The 23,360-nt window shown below is 42.3% G+C and overlaps 3 protein-coding genes across 6 annotated transcripts in view; 2 read left to right on the plus strand and 1 right to left on the minus strand.

Annotated features, from left to right (window-relative positions):
• DLG3 (discs large MAGUK scaffold protein 3) overlaps positions 1-2,502 on the plus strand; it is a 38,312-nt gene extending 35,810 nt beyond the window's left edge. For all 4 annotated transcript variants that reach the window (XM_083372089.1, XM_083372090.1, XM_083372091.1 and 1 more), the window contains one exon: positions 17-2,502. In XM_083372089.1, the coding sequence (XP_083228215.1) occupies positions 17-123 (107 nt within the window). In that variant the 3' untranslated portion in view covers positions 124-2,502. The remainder of the gene's footprint in view (positions 1-16) is intronic.
• Positions 2,503-3,098: 596 nt separating this feature from the next.
• On the minus strand, positions 3,099-17,737 carry TEX11 (testis expressed 11). The gene is made up of 26 exons (XM_083372206.1): positions 17,727-17,737; positions 17,278-17,358; positions 17,064-17,183; positions 16,690-16,770; positions 16,473-16,558; positions 15,389-15,446; positions 15,164-15,259; positions 14,243-14,327; positions 13,726-13,804; positions 13,016-13,167; positions 12,526-12,611; positions 11,974-12,117; positions 10,913-11,015; positions 9,297-9,415; positions 8,840-8,925; positions 8,366-8,413; positions 7,991-8,031; positions 7,747-7,833; positions 7,143-7,213; positions 6,188-6,304; positions 5,721-5,796; positions 5,120-5,269; positions 4,734-4,842; positions 4,216-4,336; positions 3,748-3,912; positions 3,099-3,318 (listed from the first exon to the last, which is right to left on the minus strand). The coding sequence occupies exons 2-26, from the start codon at positions 17,356-17,358 to the stop codon at positions 3,247-3,249; spliced, it is 2,433 nt and encodes an 810-aa protein (XP_083228332.1). The 5' UTR covers positions 17,727-17,737; the 3' UTR covers positions 3,099-3,246.
• Positions 17,738-21,195: 3,458 nt separating this feature from the next.
• LOC310646001 (nuclear cap-binding protein subunit 2-like) lies at positions 21,196-23,346 on the plus strand. Its single transcript, XM_083372156.1, has 4 exons — positions 21,196-21,465; positions 21,739-21,920; positions 22,177-22,315; positions 22,938-23,346. The coding sequence occupies exons 1-4, from the start codon at positions 21,379-21,381 to the stop codon at positions 23,040-23,042; spliced, it is 513 nt and encodes a 170-aa protein (XP_083228282.1). The 5' UTR covers positions 21,196-21,378; the 3' UTR covers positions 23,043-23,346.
• Positions 23,347-23,360: the final 14 nt, after the last annotated feature.

Genomic DNA, 23,360 nt, shown 5'->3' on the forward strand with positions numbered 1-23,360 from the left:
TGTTTTATTTCCACAGCCATTGTACAAGGAGACTCTCTGGAAGAGATTTACAGTAAAATAAAACAGATAATAGAGGACCAATCTGGGCATTATATCTGGATCCCATCCTCTGAGAAACTGTGACGTCCCCCTCCCTCCAATCAACCTATTAGAAGATCCGTGACCCTTCCCCACCCTCTGCCCCAGAGGGGGAGCGAGAAGACCACCCCGTCCCTTTTCTAGATGGTTGACAATTGCATTTTCTAGACCTGTTTTTCTTTTTCTTGGGATGGACCAGTCTCCTTCATCAAGTGACTGTCCCCCACCATTCCTGCATGGACTATCTTGCTGCTCCCCTAGAAATGGAGACAAACCCCATTTGAGAGTTTTCTGTGTTTTTAATTAAGAAAATACATCAACTGTTGAAGTCAAAAAGCAAGGTAGGAGGTGGCAGTTGACAACTAGCCTCAAGAGCCACGGATGCAACAGACGTGGCCAGTTTTTGCCCCTCTAGATGTAATGGAGACAGGCAGCCTCTCAGCTTTACCAAGAAGAAAAGGCAACAGAATGCTTTTATTTATCTAGATAAGTAATTTTATATATATAATATATGCTCTAAATATATACATATACATGACTAGAGAATGTTCTGAACATAGTCATATATATATGTATATATATGAGACGAGAGAGCACGAGGGGGTTGCTGAAATGTTCTTTGTAAGCGAAAGAATTGCCACTTTGCCTCAGCCATTGGGACAGAAACTGCTGTGGTTGGAGGTGAACTGAATGGTACGGAGCGTTTTGGGGTGCTGTTTTGTGGTTCTTCCAAAACTGATTTCTGCATTTGGAAAGAGAGAAGCCAGCACTGTGATTATGGAGCAAGCAGAGGGCCCAGAACCACACAAGTTACAACAATTTATTTGAGCACGCAAAAGCAAAAGGATAATGCTTCATATTAACTGCACATTGTTTTATGTCACCTGATGTGTTTGCATGAGAGGTTTTTTTAAGCTGCTGTTAAACCAAAATCATGTTTGTGTTGGTGTGTTGGCTTTTCATTATTCCAAGCTTTTGATTTTAATAATAATGAACTGAACGGGTATACAATCCAGTTTTTTAACTTATTTTTTAAGATTGTTCCATTGTAAATAGTTTCCAGACCCAACCTACAGACCGTGTGGAATGAGCACAGCGGCTGTTTTGTGTTGCAGTCAGGTTACTCGTAGAGACTCGACTCCATCCCACCGACTTGTTCTGTGGAAGAGCATTGAGTTGCTCTGTGCAGTGAGAAGCTGGATGCAGCAGGGGGTGTGAAGAGAAGCTTGTGCCTTGGAGGGTCACTCAACCAGGTTTTCAGTGGAAAATTGACTCAAGAACCTGGAAAGTTCTTATTCTAGCAGAATTGTGCCAAATTCTGGTTGCAACGCTTGAAGCCCTTCTGACCAAGCTAATCCGTAGAGGCTCCATGAAGAATAGCACCCTCCATCTTATTTTGTGTTTCTACATGATCCTCGTTGCAGAGATGGGTCCCAGCCGTTCCTTGCTGCCGACATCTGCTTGCAACTCTTCAGGATAGCAAAGGGCCAGTGCAATTGAGAATGCGCTCTGCGTGGCACAGACTGTTAGTCTTCCATGGACTGCGGCTAGCTGCTAACGGGAAGAAGCCCTGATTTGTGGTCATGTCGACGTGTAGACTGTAGGTGCAAAAAGATTTTTTTTATTATTACCAAACAAGAGTAAGTTGGATTTGTGAAAGTTCTGGGTGGAGTTTTCAAGTGTTTCTAGATCGGTGCAAACCCTTTCCTGGGGGACCAAAGGAGAAGATTTGCCCACTTTTGTCATCTTGCCCCAATCTCAACTTTGAAACAGATGATTGTACTCATCTTGTTTCCATGGAGTGAGAGCCACGGCTGCTATGGTAGGAGATCCGAGTTGTTCCAGTCCTAATTCCTTGGGTGGGACGAGGCCTCGGCTTGTAGCAGGTTGATGCTGTCCGCTCCATAGCTGGTAGGTAGCTGTATCATTCATTGTGTGATTTGTGCACGGCCTTCATTGTTAAACATGGGTGAAAACCCGTCATCTTGCGGAGATTCATTCTGGTAAGCGAGAAGCCATTTCTACATCAGCTGCGTTGCAAGAAATGTCAAGTGGAACTTTGGAAGGACCAGAGCTGCTGTTCACTGGTAGGACTGAAGAATCGGGAGGAAGCTGCTGTCGGGTACGAGAATCCCTGGTGGGAGGATTTGGGAGAGGCCACCACCGACTTCCTCTGCTCAGCTGGTGTCTCAGGACGCTCTGAAGAACCGGACTATGCATAAATAGAAACAGCTCTCGAGTTGGCTCTTCTCCAGGCTCCGATGACTTTTATTTTGTAATGAGCCGGTCACTCTTCTAGGCTCATGGAGGAAGGGCCCGCCTCCTCCATGGCGTAGCTGAAAGTATCCAATCACGACACTAGTTGGTTTACCAGTGTTTCTTCCAAGGAGACGTATATTTTTAATAAATGAACATTGCAATGAACCCGTCTGCTGCTGTTTTCTTGGGATGTCCTTGTGTTGTTGTTTTTTGTTGTTTTTTTGGGTGTGTGTGTGTGTGGGAGATTGTCTTGTAGGGCTTCACAGGCCAGAAATATTAATCCAAAGCCATTCATTAGTGCCCTCTCCATACAGTTTTGGAATCCTTTTTTAAAGCTTTTTTGCTGGATTCTTTTTACTGTCACTTTCTACACTTTCTCTCAAGCCATTTGCTACACAGTAAACATAGGTCTTGCAAAATTAGAAGTTGTGACAAATGCTGCAATGTAGCATGGTTATTCACCTTGCAGTGCAGGTGTGTCTACATCCCAGTAGACAACTGCCTACTAATAGCAATGTAAGAGTCTCTGCATGCTTGAGGAACTGCCTTCATAGCTGTGTTAATGAGATCAGTTAGGCGTATGTGACAGACACACTAGATGAGCTGAAGTTTAGATCTGAACTTAAATTCTGCTCCACTGGTGGAACCTATTTCATTAGGACAAAATGGGTAGATTGCTTGTGTAGACTGCCTTGAGCTTCTAAGGAAAAATTGGCAATATAAGTGTAATTATAAAAAATACACAAGGGAAGAGAAATATATTTGTAAACAATTAGAACTGCTTTATTCAACTTCATGTTTGTGAAACATCCTCCACCTAATAGTGCCTACAATTCCACTTGCCAGCGGTGGCTGTATGCAGCCAGTTCCCCTTCAGCGCAGGGCAGCTGTTGGTGGCCACGGTCCCCGTCACTCTTCTTTGGAATGGAGTCTCTTTGCTTTGTCCAGTTGGTCCAGCACCTCACCGTAAACACCGATCATCTGTGGACAAAGGTCACCCTAAGTCTAACAAATGGGCACGATGGGCTGAGGGGTGCCGTGCAGCTCAGCCCTTCCATTAGTGGAAACAACCAGCAGAAAAGCAACAGGCCCACTAAAACGAGGACTGTGTGTTAAACGCTGCCTCGCGTGGCTTTGCAGCGCCTCAGACTCCTTCCAAAGGGCTGCCTAGGAGGAGACTGCAAAGACACTGCCCTGGGAAAGGACATCGTCGGCCCTTTTACTTTCAGAGTGAGGCATTTGCATTCCTGTAACAAATCTTTGGGATCAAACCCGTGGGACTGAAATCCGCTCAATCTCAGCAAGCAGTTTCCTCCCCTGTCGTGTGTTTGTCCTCCTGTACGATGGGCCGTTTCAGAGGGTGCCCTGGGTGTGATGAAGTCCTCTCCTCGTCCGTCCGCCCACCCTCACCTGATTCTCGTAGCTGTTCTTCAAAGTTCCCAAGTAGGCCAAGAACCGCATTCCTAGGCCACACCATTGCTCTGCTTCCTTGTATTTGCCAGCAGAGTACTGGTGTATTCCTGTGTTCCAAGCTCTAGTCATAAGCCAGATTATCTCCACCTCTGGGTAATTCGTCTGTAGGAATATATCGCAGCTTTTAGTCCAAGCTTAGTTTTAAGAAGGCAAAAACATATATACAGCTATATTTTGCTTTAATGCTGCTGGGTATGTGAACACACGTACACATAAACTGCCTCATTTAGCTGCTTGGACAGAAGTGGGGCCCACCAAGAGGATGTTGTTCTCATCCACCTAAGCCTGTGATGTTAACAGGAAGAGCCAGGCAAATATTCTCTTCTATCAAAATGCCCATCTGGCAGACTTTCAATAGCCCCGTGGAAAGGCCGCCGTCACAGAAAGAAGCCACGGGATACTAACTGTGTTGTCCAGCGTGGTCAGAGCCTCTTCAAAATAGGCCCAGGCCTCCTCCAGCACACACGGATCTGCCTCAATCGGGCCGGATGGCAGAGAAAGGTGGACCATGCTGTGCAGGCATTTGCTGAGCATGAAATACAAGGAAAAGACAGTCCTGAGGAAAGCATCCGTGCAGTACCTTCTTCCCGCCTACTTTGCAAGGCATCCAAACCTCATCCCGGCAAGCATTCCTGTGCTAGCTGGCTCTTGGCAACTGTTCCTGGGCCATGCCTGTCCAGCACCCCCTCCCCCAACTCAGGACCCTCAACAACAGGGAAGGAAAGAGCAGCTGCTCCTTTTCAGAAAGAAGCAGCCTTGAATGTCCTGCGTAAGGAATGCATCCCTAGACCTTTTTCCTTGGGAAGAACTAATAAGAATTTTACCTGCAACAGCCATACTCTCTCCCTAAGCCTGTCCTCCATCCACGCAGCCAGGATAAATACTCCTTACGCACCCAGCTGCTTCTCAGCACCACTGCTTACCTGTAGGTGATTGTATCCATCGGTTCGCCTTTCCTAAGGAGAGTCAGGATCATCTCGAGAGCCCTCTTGCACACGGATGGGTAGTGAGCGGGAGATTCCATGGCCAACGCTTGAGGAAGAAGTCATGAGAAAAAGAGACAGCTTTCAAGCCACTGGGCACCTGCCCTTTCCCAACACCGCAGGGCTGCTGCTCAGAGAAAAAGGCCGTAAGCACACCATCGATGGGTGGGGGTCACAGAAGCTTCAACTCCATTTTTGCTGGGGCAGGTGGCTTTATTGCCCGAGACTCACAGAAGCAGCAGTTCTCATTTGAAGCAGCTGCCTTGAAATGCAAGATTCTGCCCCCCCCCCCGAAGGGTAGCAGGGGAAGCAGGCCTGGCTCTTACTAGCAATGGTTTCCAGAGTCTTGATCTCCACCTGTGGAAGCGCCACCACTTCGTCTAAGAGGCTGGGCACTGCAGGTGAATTCAGCTTGGCACTGGCTTCAAATTCATAAAGCAGTAATATTTTATCTGTGGGGTCCTTGGGGAAATCGCCTATGGAGCAGAAAACAAGTCCCACTTTAGTAGCTCACCAGTTATGAATGGGAAGGGGGGCAAAACAACCCCCGGTCCGTACAGTTTCAGCACTACGAAGAGGAATTCAGGTGGGAGATGGGCATTTCCAAGCCTAGGAAGCCATGAGCGCAGACAACGCCCGCCTGGTTTCCACTAAAAGATACGGAGCTGCCTTAGTCCCATTGCTTCACTAGGCTTGTAAGGAGGCCACGGCCCCAGCCTCGCTTCTCAGTGGGCAGCAAAATCCAGGGCTGAGAGAGCCCTGCAATCTGCTTTGAAAGGGCTGCAGCCTTGCTCGAAAGCCTTCGAGGGAGTCTCGAATGAAACAAGACTTCAGCCTCGGGGCAAACAGCATCCCACGGCCATCACTAACCAAGGCAAGCAGGTTTCACCATTAATTTATTTTGGAACTGTAGAAATTCTAGCTCACCTGTCTGCTTCAAGACTTTCCAGACTGCTCTGCAGGACTGAATGTACTCGAGGGCCTGAGTCAGCAGTTTAGCCTGCTTTGGAAGCAAACACACATTTCAGGTAAACTGTACATGAGAGCATCACAACACTTGTTAGCGTGTCAGGGAGAAGGCATTTCCTGTTTTTTTGCCTACATAAACTTATCTATTGATTATCAATGCCTAGATATTATTATTTTTATTTAAATGTTCTGCAAATTCTCTAAAGAACACAAAAGGGTAGAATGACTATAGGTTTATGATATAAAATGTGGAGTGCTGGAAGAATGGCTCAAGTATCAAATATTATTCCCATTTCCAAAGACAATCAGGCAGATGTCATCTCTACAGGACAATTAATCAGAAAACAACTTAGGCCTTTCCTAAATTTCCATGGCACTTCTCCTAAAATACAAAAGTTAACAATTGAATTACTTCCAAATTCTACCTCATCAGCAGGCAGCAAATTGCTTCGGCTTATGTCCAGATCCACCGCGGCAGCCATGAGTAGGCATGTTCTCTGAGCGAGCAGGACAGCTTTATCGAGAGGACAAAACTGGGAGAACTGCAGCAGGAAATATCAGTGCAACCGTAATTATTTTTCCCTTCATCAAAGTAGGTCAGAGCTATCCAAACTTGGTCAGAGGAGAAGATCATAAGCCACTTAAATAGGGATTTGCATTTTTTTAAAAACTTAATCATGGTTGCATAGACAAAACAATCTCAAAACTCACTTCTGGTTTTGCTCATAACTTTATTACTTATTTATAAATTCAGTTTCTATAGCCACCCGTCTCAATCCAATTGACTCTGGGTAGGAACAATATCACAGTAACACACAATAACCACAGTGCTGCAATCTTTGAGAAGTAATGTGAAGCACAGACTAAAATGTATTTATTAAAAGTAAATAGTATGTTTCTTGCTCATCCATAATCATAATTAAATCACTACTCTCCTCCTAACGAGGTCATGAAAATTTGTTTCTCTTTTTGTCAGGTACCACAGAGTTTGACAAATTAACCCACAATACAGCATATTTGTTGGTAAAAGTCTCTCAACTATATGCAGTAAGTTTTGCAGTAAGTTTAGCACTTCTGGTAAAATATTTTTTAACTTCTAGCTGGTTTGCTAAGGTTCTTGGGCAACTACAGAAAATGGCCAACTTTTCCACACATTCTAGCAGGGACCAAGATACTCCTTTACATTTTAACTGAGACCAGTCAGATGATTTACCAGTTTCTGGACTGAAACCGTTTGTTGCTGGCTGGCTACTGATCAGCTGGCCAGTGACAAGACATGAATAGTAAGGGAGCAGCGTTCCTTTCAAAACGAGCTCTGCCCAAAGAACCCACAATGGCAAATGCAAAGAAATCAGGGAGAATTTAGGGGGAAGCGCATACCTTGAATGATATTATAAAGAAATCTCTCATCACTTTTAAGCAGCCCTCGCATCGCACAGCCAAGTTCCAAGCTCATAAAGCAAATAAAACAGAATGTCAGATTTAACAGCATCACCAACAGCAATTATGACAGTTCTGCTTAAGACAAAGCCTTTTCTCCTCTGATGGGCTTAAAAAGTCATGGATAATTTCTGTACAGAGATTACACGGGGATTCCTATTATTACAAAAGAATACCCATGCTTTTAAAATCCCTTCTTTATTCAGTCCATAAATAAAGACACCTTCCCCCGCTCCTCTTCTTGGAATGTATGAACTAAAATGGCCATGCGAACAATCTGTCTTGAACATCTGACCGGCTGTGTTTACTGCTGACAAGTGCAAGAAAACCCGATTCCTCGCACTCAGATCGCTCCTCCTGGTTTCGGATTACAGGGCTGTTGCGTCTGTGCACGAATGCAGAAGGGAGTCAGAGAACGCCATTTTGCCCAGGAGGGAAGAATGCCTGCACCTCTGGTGTAAGTGCCCCCTGCCCAAGCATTTCCACAGGATGCTTTTTCTTTTGGAATCACGGCGGTGATGGCAGACTCCGCGTCCTGGCCTACCTATCTTTCTGAACCACTGAGCTTCACTGGCCCTGATTTCCAGCATCTCCTTTTCCTTACTGTGCAGCTCATCAAGTCTACGGTGAGCTGGAAGAGACGAATTAATGTTAGCAACAAACAAGGATTTATGAACCTTGTACTTTCTGACTGGGACTTTATAAAGCAGCTAAAGGTCTGTCGGGGTTCTGAACAGACGACACTCAGTAAATGAACACGATGTACAATGATCCAGCTAGCATAATACCTGCTGTCAAGTGCGCTAGCAGTGTCTCCATATCTTTAATCCTAAAATAAAACAGAGGCAGTTATTTAGCATCTCTAAATGATATTCAAGGGAGAAAAATATCTTCTCTGAAGAAACAGCAGTTAAGATAAACCAGTAATAACACTGCTCTTCTATGAGGAAATAGAAATATGATTACATGAAGGAAGAACTAACACTGTCGACAGGAGGTTAAAATAAAGTCTAAATCTAGGTTCAGTACTATGTTAGTGATGGTTCAAAATAACCATGGCTAAACGTTTATCTCCTTCTGCGTAATTCAAGTGGCTATTTAACTTTTCTCAGTAACACCTTATCGAAAGCCGAGTATCAATAATTATTAGAAATGCAACTCACATCTCTTCTTCAGATGTCACTTTTGACAACACAAGTCGAATCAAACACCTGCAACAAAAGCCAATTATACCAAATGTTGTTTAGCACACATAATTTAAAACATCCACCTTCCTTCAAGAGCTACTCTCTTTACTTTTATCGTTGTTTACTAACTGTAGAGGCCCTTTTGCCAAATCGCTCCAGCACAAAAACTCCACATCCTGTGTTGAAGAAAGATGGCAAAATGTTTAATAATAATTTGGTATAGTCTTCGGAGAAGGGTGGGATATAAATGGAATTAAAATAAATAAATAAATAAATAAATAATGTTAGAGATACGTTTAAAAACTGAATCTGAAACAAGATTTCAAGTAAAGCAAATCCTTCCCAGATATAAAATGAGGGCATCTTAAGGAAATATAAAAAAGACCAAAGTCTTCATATTCTGACAGCAAATTATGAAACAAAACAGCATTTTTTTAATTATTTACTCACTTTACTGCTGTAAGCGCTTGCTGGCAACCCTCCAAGTGTTGAGATAAATACTCCAAGGCTTTAATAGCCATAGCCTGTTGATCATTCTGAAGGGAAAATGCATTAATTAGTAATATAACTTTGAAAAATACAACTTTAGTATGATCTTGTTCTGCCTGAACACAATGAATGTCATATTTTAAACACAATTCAAACAGGGTCAGGCTGAAAAACTTTCTGTGTCATCCCCCAGCTCCAGTGACTTTCACTGATTTTCTCTCTCTCTCTCTCTCTCTGGCGATCCTTGTAAGTATGCAACTGAGGATACAGTTTCCAAACTTTGCTTCTTTTCCTCTTCCCATCCCCTCCTTAGCATTTCTTCTTGTTGTCAATTGCAGCTCCTGGAGAATGGGATGCTTTATCTAAAATTTCCAATTACAAAGGAGGAGCTATAGAGATCCCAGCATCCAATTTATACCTCCAGGGCGAATTGAGCGGCTAAGCTCAGAAGGTTGGTCGCCACAGATCCTTCCACGAGCAGTTTGCCTTCCGTGAGCTCTGCAGCCGATTTCTCCATTGCTACAAATGCATCCAGAGCTAAAAGAGACGAGAGCAGCCTTGGATTGGTTCCTTCAGACCTGGGAGCGGCTCCGGGAAGAGAAGCCTGTTACTCTTCTACCGCCGCTAGCATCCATGTGCTGTCTAGTTATAGCCTGTATCAGATAGCCCAACACTTTGACAAGTTCTGGGTCAATCTCTTCAAAGGCCAAATTGTCATTGTGTGTGGAATCTCAGCTACTTGTGTGTAAGGTTTGATCTTACAGTAGGCTGCTCTTCCATGTTCCAGAGGGCAGCAATTGTAGGCTTTTGTAAGAAAAATAAAGTATTGTTGTACCTTGCAGACAAAAACATTTGTCAGCTCTTCCAGTGCTGCAAGACTGTTTGTTGTTCTTTGCACAGAAATCTACTTATTGCTAGTAAATCGTTTCTTGTGTTCATGATATGTACAAATTGTGTTTTTCATTCTGTTCGTTATATAAGGGACTGCTTTGGTTTATGAACATGGTATAAATGGGTGTATTTAGTTAGCAATCTTAAGGGACAGCCTGGGGTCACTCTCCACCCCTCTCCCAAGTTCAGGAACCAAAGATGCTACTTTTGAGCCAAGCTCTATTGCTAAGTTACTCTCCTGGCTTGAATCCTCAATTATGTTTAAATAAATTACGTACATGAGAAAGATCTATGTTAAAATAACATGCAGTAAATATATATTAGCAATATCAAGGAAAATTACTTTGTTTTACATGATTGCAAATTTAAACAAGTGAGATTGCCGAAGAATCATATTCTGTAGTCTGTCTCTCTGAATATATTTTTCTTATTCTATGTATTTTTCCTATTTATAGTGCCCTTTATTCTTTTTACTATTTTAATGATTTCATAATCCATCCAGACAAACCTAAATCTGGTGGATGAGAAATATATAAAAACTATATGGTTAAATACATTATTCAAATAGGACATATTAAAGCTCATGCTGAAATATACCAAAACCAAACTGTTGAAGGTTATAATGTATGCCCAAGTAATTCATTTAAAATCTAAAAATATGCTACCCTGATTCCAAATATATGACCAAATAACAGTGGTGTAACTAAAAATCACTACTATTTTGCATACCCTGATAATAGTTATTAGCATCTTTTCGATGACATTAATAACAACAATCAAGAAAGAGGGATTACCAAAGTGACAGTGTGCTACCAAGAAGCATTTCTGCTCTACATGGAGGGAACCAAATGCCCTAAATTCTGAGATGTGTCCTGGATAGTTAAAAGATTCCAAATCTGGAACTTTTACATTCTTTCTGCTGATGCCTTTTGTGTAATTTGCCATATTCTCTTAAAAACATAATTCTATGCAGAAGAATACCCCTTCTATGCAGTTGTGAATACCACTTTGTGACAAGAGGTGCTTGTCTGATATATAGAGGGCAAAGGTGGGATAAACAGTCATTAGATTCTCTAGCTCCTTGCCCTTAAACAGATGGATTACACATTCACCGGCACAGTAAAAGCACAAAGGCACAAATACCTTTGAGGGTATTTTTCTCTAAGACTGCTATTTTACAAACATAGAAGTGAGTGAAGATGCTGTTTGGGTCATATCTTTCTGCCTTCTTTATAGCCTCATTAGCCTTTAGGTAAAGAGAATCAGCTCAGTTAGTCACAGTAACAGCCAAATAACTAGTTAATAGCTATATAATTAGTTTCTATTAAATAATAACATTTTTGCAATAAAACATATATTATATCATATCGAACAATTACTGTAATATATCCCAAATGAAGCAACAGAGTAACTCTTGCACTTCAGACCAATACATTCACACAACAGTTTCTCTTTTTCATTTTTAGTTCATCTGGAGCAATAAAAACAACATAAACACATTCTCTGCTGGCAAGATGAGGTCCCAGCAAAAAGGACCACTTTGCCTCTGCAGTGATGCTGTCAAAGGAATTGTGTTGATGTAGCTAATTCATGCCAGAAGGTTTGAAACAAAAGATGAGTTGGCAAGGGCGCCACTGTCTCCTGGATCTTCCTAAAACAGCTAAGGGTCATGCAAGCATTCTTCTTTCCTAAGGAGTCTGAAGTGAGGTGCCAGAGATGTCCTGAGAGAAATGAGGCAAGACTAGCTGTAACATCTGGCAGAATAGGATGTTCCTTTGGGAAGGGACAGGCTGTATAACCTCTGGGTCTTCTGCAGCAGACAGCTAACTTGAGAATATGCCTTAGGAGAAAGCCCACTTGACGTGAATTAATATTAACATGCTAACAACCCCAGCAAGAAACAGATGGATTTGATACACTCTGGCAGATCTTCTCTTCCTTGTGAAGATTACTTTCTTCCATTGCAAGCCACGACCGAGGCAAGCTACATAAACTTAGTGATGATCCTTATCTACAGGTATAAAGGAGAGGCCCTGTTCTCTTGGGCTTCACGTAGCTCAGGGCTTCCATATTAAGTAGGAAGACCCCCCTCCTCCCCAAACGCCCCCTTCAGAAGGAAAGGGCTCCTGAGTCCAAGCCATGGCCAAAGATTCTTTCTCTGGCCAGGGAGAACCTGAAAGAGAGGACACAGAGAAGAAGGATACCTCGTCAGGCTCTTTCAAGTGAAGATAGCAAGCAGCCATGTTCCTGTACAGCTTTGCCAGGTTCTGCTGCTGGTCTGTCTGCCCAGAGGCGTAAAAGCGGAGAGAGTAGTTGTACCACCGAAGGGCTTCGGGATAGTTCTTTGACTGGAAGACAGCAACTGGGTCTTTATAGGCGCACATGCCTATAAAAGGCAGAGGGGCAGGAGACCAGGAGAGAAATCCCCAGAGTTTCTCATTTACTCTATACAGTATTAATTAAAATTAGTTATTATGAGCTTAATCAGACACCCCATACTCAGTGCAAAACAAGGGACAAATCTTCAGGCAAATGATGAACACAACACAAGACAGGTATTTTCACAATATTCGTCACCTGCACGGTATCTTTACCAGTTTGGAATATATTAAATGAGAGATAATGAAGATCGCCTATTTACTCTATAGCATTATCAGTAATCTTGGATTGCAGTAGTATCTGCATACTTTGAGGTAGTATCTGCATACTTTGAAAAGGATATGCTGACTTTGCTCAGAGGTAGTAAGAGGACTAACCTCGTAATTCTTAGCTGCTCTGTCCCACAGAACAAGGTGTAAATGGTTGAGTATTTCAGCAGGCAGTTGCTTTCCTAAGCTGTGTGCTAAGAAGATAAATTTCAGTATTTCGCTAATTCTACGAATCCGAAGAATGTCTATATTTCTAACTATATTGAGCAGAATCAGACCTAGGATCATCTATGACACCTACGATAGCAATACTAAGCAAAATTTCACCTAAAACCTCAAAATACTTCTACTAAAATTTCCAGTAACAAATTTCAAAAGTGGACTCTTGGAATCATGGTTAAAAGTCGAACAATTTAAAGATAAGCTTAAATTAATGTTAATCTTAAATTAATGGTAAAGTTATACAATTTTAGTCAGAATGAAGTTATAATTGCTGGATTTCTTAGCTGAAAAATTCAAGCAAAACAGAGGTTTTCACATTCTGCAAATTCCTTCTAGGTATCTACCCCAGGAGTATAATGAAAAGCTGTACACAGACCTGCTATGGCATCTTCAATCATTCCCTTGGCAAGTGGCTCCTTCATTCTCTGTAACAGGAGTTCGATATGAAAGAGGAGGACTCTGCCAGCATCTGGGGATCTTTCAAACAGCTGAGAGGCTGATTTCAGAAGGTCAAATCCAATGGCTTCCCTGAATGTACATGAAAATAAGCTGGGGATTTTGACACCATAGAAAGCTAAAAGAATTCATATATTTCTCAGTAACAGAAACCTGACATCCTGTCCTATGTTACTCAACAGTCATTAAGGCACAGATTTTCATATCAAAAGCTTGCTGGAGCACTCTGTCAGGAATCACATTGTAGGTCTGTGCATAGTACATACTGCTGCAATCGTGCTAATTGTAGGTCTTTGGCTGAAAATGCTGCTTACCCAAATGCGTCTCTTCAAATCAATCTGAGCATCCAAATCAAGAATCACTGATCAGCCTTTGTTTCATTTATTCCCACCTAGCCAACGCACCTGCGCCTATTTGCAGCTATCCTGCTACTGGGCAACTCTGGCACTCTGTCAATTCACCTCCCTTTATTGCAAGATAATAAATCATAATTATACAAACACATTGCAGAAAAATGGAGTTTGTTAAAAAAACACACAAAGAAGATAGGTGGATGTCTTGGATATTCCCTAAATAGTCTTATGATAGACACAGATGCCTGTGTTCCAGAGGGCCCTTCGATCTTTATACCTCTCATGTTCAAGGAGCAACTTTGCAGTGTCCAGACAGATCTCCGGAGAAGCCTCATGCTGCAGAAGTTCAGTGACAGCTAGAAAGCAGCAAGAACAAGGTTAGCATGTTTACTAAAAGGCTTTGTGTGTGTGTGTGTGGGGGGGAAATAAAGTGTAAGTCCTTTGTCTTATACAAGAATGACTAAATAACCAATGATCCAAAGAGCCTCGATGGACAGAGAGACTGGGGTAATTTATACCGCTGTGCAGTAGGAAAATGAATATATTCAATAATCTTTGCTTGTAGCAAGGAGGAAAGGAAGAATTCACAGGAGTGAATGTGGACGCTGTTTGTAAAACTCTTAAGGGCTCCTGCATTGGTTTAAACTTTCTTTCCTTTGTTCAGAATCAAAGAAGTACATCAGCTTAATTTAAACCTGTACAAGTTAAAGTGAAGCTGCTACCACTTCGGTTCACCTCCTCCTCTATGACAACTCAGACATGTTGTTGATCTTATGCTGAAGCAAGAATAATACCTTTTCTAATATCTTCATCTGATGCATCATCGCCTTTCAGGAGAATTTTAATTTTTAAGTAAAAACCAGCTGGATGTAAATTCTCCTGTAAATCAAGACATCAATGTATTATTTGATAGCCAAACTATTTTTATCAGATTCAGAGTAATGCCTATTCATAAAGAATGTCAAAACTTTTCATGAGTAAATTCTCCATATCTTCTAGAATAATCTTAAATATCCTTAGCAACAGTCTACCTACTATTGCCAGATTACCAGTTAATAATTATTTTTATTAGATTTATATCCCTTTTTTTTTCTTTTACAAGCTCAGGATGGTGAACCCAGTACTCTCCCCGTTTTCCCCAAGATAGAACTCCGGAGGGTAAATTGTGGTCCAAAGTCACCAGGGAACTTCCATGATGAAAGATGGACTTGAACCACACCAGTTAACCACTACATGGCACTTAATCTTCCATTTGAGACCCTCAGAAATCTTTTGCCTCATATATAAGGGAATTAAAAAGTTATCTTAATAAATCCCAGAGACCTCAAACTATTATTCTCATTTTAAGCAATAAAATATTATTTTATTCTCTCTTTGACATCATTTTGAATTTAAAAAAAACTATTAGGACCAACAAACTACACTGACCTTAATTTTATCAGATGCATAGAGATGAAATGAGATTTGTATGTATGCTATGCATACATAAATACTTCATTATCGTACAGTATGCACACTGCACATCTGATGAAGGGAACTGTAGCTCACGAAAGAAGATATCTTTTAACATATTTTTTGGAAAAAGTACTACTAGATTCTTTGTCCTTTTTTGTTGCCTACAGACTAAAACAACTTTCCTCTATGTATTATCTTGGAAGTCATTCCACTGATTGCAAAACTCTTAAGAATTAGCCTAGCCCAGAAATCAACCTCACCTCATTTGCCATGATGACAACCTGGAGAGCTTTCTCTTGATATTGTTTATAATCCCATTCCAAATACACAGTAGCTAATAATCGTAGTACTTTGGCCTATAAATAAAATTAAATTAATATTTACACTCAAAAGGCTGAGAATAAATTGGAGAGGGGCAATAAAGGTCATGTCTCCTCACACTGAATGACAAAGATATTTCCCATGGCATTGCAAAGGTTTCTCACCTGCATTTCTTTACTAACTGAATAGTTTTTGTGTGTCTTTCCAATTTCACAGCTGAGGCTGTTTAATAAAAGAAAGAAAAACAGAATGGATTAACTGACCTTGAAGGGGAGAAGAAAACCCACCTGATAAGTAAAAACCTGCCCTTAAAGATGCATTCACAAAGGAGACCCAGACTGTGCGAAAGTGAACACGCCCAACACCCTGACTCTGTAGTGTATGAATTTTGCAATGTCATTATTTGACATACTGCAACTTAAACACTTAAGAAATTATACTGGAGACCTTCTATTGTAAAGCTACGAAAAGAACAGAATACAGAGGAGGGGAAGCTTTTTCCCCCAGGGGCCTTCAGGCATACCTCTATCTCAGGGGTTCCCAGCCAGGGGGGCGAGACAATATTCCAGGGGGTGTGAAAAACTGGGTTTTCAAAATTGTAGTGTATATGCATAATTCATTGCTGCTTTTGTAAGGGGGTGCAAGAATATATCAAAAGCGTTCTAGGGGTGTGGGGTATGGAAAAGGTTGGGGGCCGCTGCTCTACTTATATACTGCAGTAATGCTCATTTCTTCAAATAACCTGGATAGAATGTTTTTTTTTTGCAAATAAGCAGTCAATTTGTTACTTAAAAGCCAGTATGCATGTATTATGGAAGCATTTGGAGAGACTGTGCAAGTTTTCTCTCTTTAATCCAGAAATAAATCACATGTACAAACCCTCTTTAAATGGCATCTTATTATAAGTAAATTACATCTGCAAATTTACATAACTTGAATAGTGATGATTGCTTTATTTAAGAAAAAGAAAGCTGGAGTTAAGGGAATTCTGAAAGAAGCAACATTCAGAGTTTCTACTTTTTTTTGCATCAAACCACCTGGGCCCTTCAAATGCACTTATAAAATTACCTTAGCCTTGACTACATCTACAGCTAGAAGAATTTCTAGACAGAAATTCTAGACAGAATCAGATCACTCCTGATAAGTGCTTGTTTTAAATCTCAGTGGCTATACATAGGGCAGAATTGGACATTTTATGTATTGCTTATCAAACTATTACCTAAGCCAAAAGCAATAGAGTCAAATTACCTGAGCCAAAAGGAACTCTGCTCATATCTCTTGACTTCGTATGTTTCTATGCCAAAGTTATAGCATAGGAGAGAAAGGTAACAAACCTGTAATTAGAGTAATTTATACCAGTTTTGTAATTGCTGTTTTAAAAAAGCTGGGAATTAACCAAGTTTATTTTTTCATAGCTCTGAAGGACCAGGGCAGTAGAACAAAATGAAAAGGTGTTTAACCTGACCTCTTTTGGCAGCCTTATCAGGATGTCTTTACACCGCTGAACACACATGACCGCCTTCTGAAAATCTGCTAAAGCAACTGCCTAAGAAAGCAACATGATATGCTAATGAATTGCTTGGATGACACATGGATTTCTTTTAAATTAATGTTTAAAACATTAATACAATTTTGCATTAGAGGAGTGCTAACAAAGTGGTATATCAAATTTAGTAGCTATATGGGAGGCAGCAATCCAATGAACTGCATAATATAGATTGAACATAGAATTATAGAATATTGTTATTGTAATATTGTTACTGAATAATAACAATACAGATAAAATCCACTTGTTGCCATTATGCTGCTACAAAGAATTGAATTATTTTTCAAACATACAGATTCAGCCTGGTAAGACAGAACTTTGAATATATCCCTCTCTATGTCAGCTTTGTGCATATTGGCCTCAGCCTCATTGCTACAGTTCTTGTTCAGCTGGGCATAAAGTTTCTCTAGATCCTGTAAAATAAAGCACATAGTAGGCTAAAAATGCATGCAGCCACTATTATGTCACCTACTCAAAATTTACATACGTTAGAAAGCCTCAACTTACACTCAGGGCAATTTCAAGGAAATTATTTGCAAGGGCAGGTTTTCCAACATCCACCCAACCTTTTCCAGTCTTCATTAACATCTAGATCATAAAAGACATATGCAAATTTAAAAGAAAACAGAAATATTGGCAAATCTAGAAACTAGATATATTTCATGTAATCTTTTAGAGATTTTTAAAATATGGTTGCTTTAGGCATACTCTTCATCAACTATTTGTTAAGGTAATATACATTATGCTATCATATTTCTACATCACTATCACAGTTTGTTTAAATCTTTGGCTTGCAACGAACCCAAACTACTGTCATTTTTTCTTGGAGACAGAATAAAAATGTGAAATGTATTAGAAAACAATATTCTTCTAACATTCTTGAACCTTATCAGCTCTTTAGCATTTCAGGAAGCAGAAGACAAACATAAATAATATTTGGACACAAACTATATTACCAAAATTTGCCTTCGTATCATCTCATTTGAATCACCTACTTCACAAAACATCATCAGGTTGCAGGCAACATGGCGTACTACAGAAATATGCAAAGACATTAACTGTTTCAATTCTCAGTGAAAATATAGATAAGAAAATAAACATTTGTGACCTGGAATAAATGCAAAATATCCATAAACAGTAAGAAGGGCAATACATTTGTTAGTGATCCATGCTGTGCTCAGTTCACCATTTCCATTTGTTTCAATTCATTCACTCCAGCATCAACTTCAAAAAAACGTAGCAAATCCTAATGTCAAGGATCTGCCTCTGAGTCCCTTAGTGCTGACATTAGAAAAATATTTTTAAATTGCAAACGCTATGATTTAAAGGGGCACAAAAAGGTAGAAAACATCTACAGACTTTTCAAGAAGATGAGGACATTCATGAGAGGTCATACAAGAAGCTAAACATAAAGCGAAACATAAAACATTTTACTCATTTTAGTTAATCAAATATTTTTTGCTGTGATTTATGGCTGCAAATTCAAACTGACATTTAACTCTTTGCATATCAGTGATACCAGGAGCTGTTTTTTTTGCCACAGTCCAATTCCATAAGTTAACTGCACTTTCTTCAACCTGTAGGGAAAAAAAAAAACAAGGATAAAAGTTGAAAACCCTTAAAATTCATGGAAATCATTTATATACAAATAAAACAGCCAAAATATTAAAGCTATGCATTGATTATTCAACTTCATCATAGGACATTTAGAATTCCAGGAAAATGTAGAAAAGGGAAGAGGAGCCAGTAGCTAGAGGTGGGCAGAAGACGGCCTGGCAGGTGCTGGCAGATCAACAAGTGTCATTTCAGGAGAGCAGTTGGACCTTCTCTCTTCACTCTTTGGTCAATTATGCTGCTGTGGTGAGAGAAAGGTTTGGGCTAATGCACAGTATGGTGTTCGACACCTTTGGAGATATGTGGAAGAGCAGAATATTAAGTATTTAACTAACACATCAAATGTTTGTAAGCAGATTTTTTGATGGGCTACTTCCCTAAATTTTCAACCTGTTACCTTTAATGATCCTTTTTTTCTCTCTACCTGGGCTTTCTGATTCTCTTTCCACTTTTCTTTATTTATACTTTCTATGCTGCTGAACAGCTTCTCAATACTTTCTGATACAGCAAATAATGTCTCTTGGTTCGTCAATTCTTGAATTAATCCTGAAAGAAATATTAGAATAAAGTAAAGGCAGCAAATTGTTTTCAAGTCAGACAGCTTACATTTTCTTCCTCTTCTCCCAGTAGCTAAATAAAATGCCAGAGCCCAAGGATGTCAGCTGATGGGATTTAAATAAGAATTCTCCTAATCAGAGTCTCTCTTTAGGATTGGGCATCAGGGGTCGTCTTGGCCTTGCTGCAAAGACTGCAGAGGGCAATTTCCTTCTCATCAGAAGCCGCCTGGACAGAAGTGAGTCAAGAGGAAATACAGTGCAGTGGGCAGTGACAGTCAGGAAAGGATAGAGGCCATCCTAATCCAAGTCTGATCAAGCCCAATCACAATCCTGAAGCAGGCGATGCCATCTCCTCAAACAGCCAAGTGTCTGCTAGGGAAGTGGCCTTCTCCTGTATTTCCCAGCAGCACTGGGAAAGATTGGAAGAGGCTGTCCTTTTGGAAGTTTAGACCTGTAAAATAATCCTACAACAATCCTTACTATGCTCCCTGCGAGCAAGGCTGGGTGGGATAATGGTGCCGACACACACTCTGGTTCTGACCTACAAACTCAAATTGTTAAATAAAATCCAGAGCAGAATCAGAAATCTTTTTGAAACAACAGGTTTGAAAGAACCTGCAGAGAGATGGCCAAAAAGATCATTGGCAGTTTCCTCCCTCCCATCCAGGACATAGCACAGAAGTGTTGTTTGAACAGGGTCCATAAGATTATCTGGGACACTACTCATATTCTTCACAACCTGTTTTCCTTGTTACCTTCTGGGAGGAGGCTTTGTGGTATCTGAAGCAGAACATCCAGATTCAGCCATAGTTTCATTCCATACAGCATTAAACTTGTGAACTCTCAGGCTTCCTCCTTCCGTTATATATTCAAGATGGACAGTATTTAATATTTTGTTATGTATATGTAGGGGTGTGGGTCTATACATATGTTGTATATAGTATGTTTTAGGTGTGCGTCATGTATGTGTTTTACTTTGAGAGCAGGCAACTAAATTTCATTTTTGATGTGTGCCATTGTGCCCACAGTAAAAAATGACAATAAAGATTATCTTATCTTATAAAAAAAGTTAAATATTTCATTACTTTATGCAAAAGTTACCTATTATTTCCAGACTGTCTCTTTCATCTTCCATTTCTGCTATGTAGAATAACAGGCCCTTGAAAAGAATTTACAATCTTAATTGTTCTAGTTTACATCTTAACCGATTATCTTTCCTACAATCATTTTTCCTACTTTGGGCATCCTTCAGCCTTTGCTGGGCTGACAGAACTGCAATGAGGACCAGCTTTCTGTTGACCCAGTGAAGGCTCCTTGGGGGTGCTTGAGGATGCCCAGATGGCCACGAAAGAGGAAACACTACATCCATTTGTTGCCCTTTCACAGCCTCTTTCTGGCCGGCCGGCCAGCCAGCACTTCGTTTTTTCGTTGTTAGTTCCAGCCAACAAAATCTGTCTTGAGCAAACTCTGTGCTGCCCTCTCTGGAAGGCCCCTGAGCATGTATAGAATGCCTCCTCTTTCTTACTGAAGATTTAATTTGCAATGGCCAAGCGATTGTTAGGTGACCTGAGGGGAAGAAAGAAATAAACTAAGACAATGATTAAAGCCCAGGAAAGAGTGCTTCTGAGAATGGACTTCCATAGAAGCTCACCAGCAAACTTTTCTTTGGGGAACCTTTATATCATATTTTTTTAAAAAGTGAGAATGAATCCGGTAACAATTTTGAATCAGCAGGGGCCTGGCAACACCTTTTCTGAATAGCCAATTTGATTAAAAGGTGTGGATTTTCATGAGCTGCAGATTAATCTGCACAGATAAAGTTCCTACAAATGTTCACGCCTTTTAATCAAATTCTTCCTGATGTTTGGCCACTCGATGCAGTGTTCTTCAATCTTGGCAACTTTAAGAGGAGCTGACTTCAACTCCCAGAATGCCCCAGCTGGAGAGTTCTGGGAGTTGAGGTCAACTCTTGTTAAGGTTGCCCCAGGTGAGAAACTCTGCCCTGTACCGCTCTTCTCCGCCAACGCTTTAGGTCGGGCGTGCCTCTGCCACCGCACCTGGGGAAGCCGGAAGGAGCCTTTCAAACCGCGGCTTCCCCAGGAAGGAAGAGGCCCCGAGCGAGGGGGACGCCAGGCCGCTCGCCAGAGGCCCAGAAGAGGGCCGCCCGGTTTTCCCGCCCAAACGTCGTCGCTCCGCCTTCTGCGCAAAGCATGCCGGGAATCTCGCCCCGACCACCGAGGCCGAGCCTTTCGGGCGGAGAGGCTCGCCGCCCAGACCACAATTCCCGGCAACCCTAGCGGCCAAGCTGCTCGGGACGCGCTAGGGCGCCGGACGAGGCGGCCTCGGGAAGGGGAGGGCTCTTCTGAGCGACAGGCGTGCGAGCCAATTGCCGACCGGCGTAGTTGAGCGCTCGAGGCCTTCCGGCTCGCCGCTGAAGATGTCGGGGCTGCTCGGCGCCACCCTGAAGATGCTCACCCGAGACTCGTACTGCGACTTCAGCAAGTACACGGAGCAGTCCTACAAGGTAGGGAGGGCGCTCTGGCCATGCCCAGAAACCCGCGCCCGGCCGGAGCCCCTTCCCGGGACCCAGAGCAGATCGTGGGCGCGTGTGAACGGGAGGGAGGGAGAATAACCGTAATGAATCTCTTTGCCTTTCCTGTGGCTCGTGCCTTCGGTTTGCCCGCCCCAACTTTGCCGGGCGCCTCGGCGCTGCTCGAACAAGCGCGTCCCAGAATCCCCCAGCGGCAGGTGGGAGATCCGGCCTCTGGGCTGATGGCCCTGCCGGGCTCCTTTGCAGGGCCGGCGGGAGCTGCAGCTGAAAGACCTGAAGGCCTCCTCCACGCTGTACGTGGGCAACCTCTCCTTCTACACCACGGAGGAGCAGATCCACGAGCTCTTCTCCAAGTGCGGGGACATCAGGCGCATCATCATGGGCCTGGACAAGAACAAGAAGACGCCCTGTGGGTTCTGCTTCGTGGAGTATCCTTGCCCTGGGAGGGGAGCGGGGGGCCTCTGGACCAGGCTGCTCCTCTGGGCGGCCCAGGTGGCTTGTTCGGCCCTGCGGCGTCTCTTCGTGGCGAGGGAGTCTTCCAAATTTTGCTCCTTTGCGTGGAGGGGGCTGGACGGCTTCCGCATTAATGATTCCTAGCCTGGTTGCTGTTCTCTGGGAGAAGCAGGTTGCTCTCTGTGACCTCAGGGCCTGATGCTGGGAATCTCTCCTAAAATAATACTCCAGATACTACACAAAAGCTGAAGCCGAGCATGCCATGCGTTTCATCAGCGGAACCCGGTTGGATGACCGTCTTATCCGGACAGACTGGGATGCAGGCTTCACTGAAGGGAGGCAATATGGCCGTGGCAGGTCAGGCGGGCAGGTAAAGACGGGTAACTGGGAGGAGACTTCACCAAGGGCTCCCTTCCTCTGGAGACTGAGTTGTGGTGCCAGATCGCAGAAGTTCAGAAGCACTGAAGTTTATTTTAAGTTTTGCCGTATCCCATAACGCTTGAAGGCCGAGCCATCCAAGGGCAGGGACACACATCTCTGGAACTCACTTCTACCACTGTGTAGCTTTCCTCACTTGTTGCCTCTCCCAAATTCCTGTAACTACCCTTTATGGAAGTTTTTGAATGTATCATTCCAGGACCTGGGAAAGATTGCCTTTCAATTGTAAGTCCCTGGCTTGCAAGGATGAAGGCTTCATTCATACCTGAGCTCTGCCTTGTTTTCCATGCAAAGTCCATGAGCCACGGGAGGCTGTATCAGGGCTATAGAGCAAGCAGGAAAGGAAAATGTGCCAATTGCAGGCTGCTTCCAGGCTAAGATGCTTTCAGATTGTGCTTTGCAGATCTCTTCCTGAGTGACCGTCCAGGGCTGCCTTGTCTAGCGCCTATCCGGAATAGCAGGTGGTGGTTATTTGGTAAAGGCTGGCCTCCATCGCAGACAGCCCAGTTTCTCTGGTCATCTCGATTTTATCTTGTTTCCCCCCCTCTCTCCAGGTAAGAGACGAGTACCGAGAGGAGTACGATGAAGGAAGAGGAGGTTTTGGAAAGAATTTCCTGGCACAGTTGGAGAAAATAGCAGCTGGAAGACAGGAGAGCTAAGCGTGGCTCATTGGACAGCTGAATAGAAGGGAGGGAGAAAGGACTTTTTTTGCAAATTGTAGCTCTAGACACTTTTCCCCACCTGTCTGTTTTTTATACTTATCCTGTCCTGAGTTGGGATATGGTCCAAGGAACAACAGGGTGCCTCTGGTGGAAAGAAATTGGAAGCTTAAACAGCCATTTCTTGCTTCTTTTCACTTTTCCTGTATGCTGTCATAGTGGTTGTAATGTCCTGGGGTGTGTAAACTGTCCTTAATGTTTCAGAGGAGGAATAAGACTGCAATAAAAATGTATTTGGTCTGAAGAGACTGTTTTCCT

Source organism: Vipera ursinii (genome assembly GCF_947247035.1).
Source record: "Vipera ursinii genome assembly, chromosome: 12".
NCBI lineage: Eukaryota > Metazoa > Chordata > Lepidosauria > Squamata > Viperidae > Vipera > Vipera ursinii.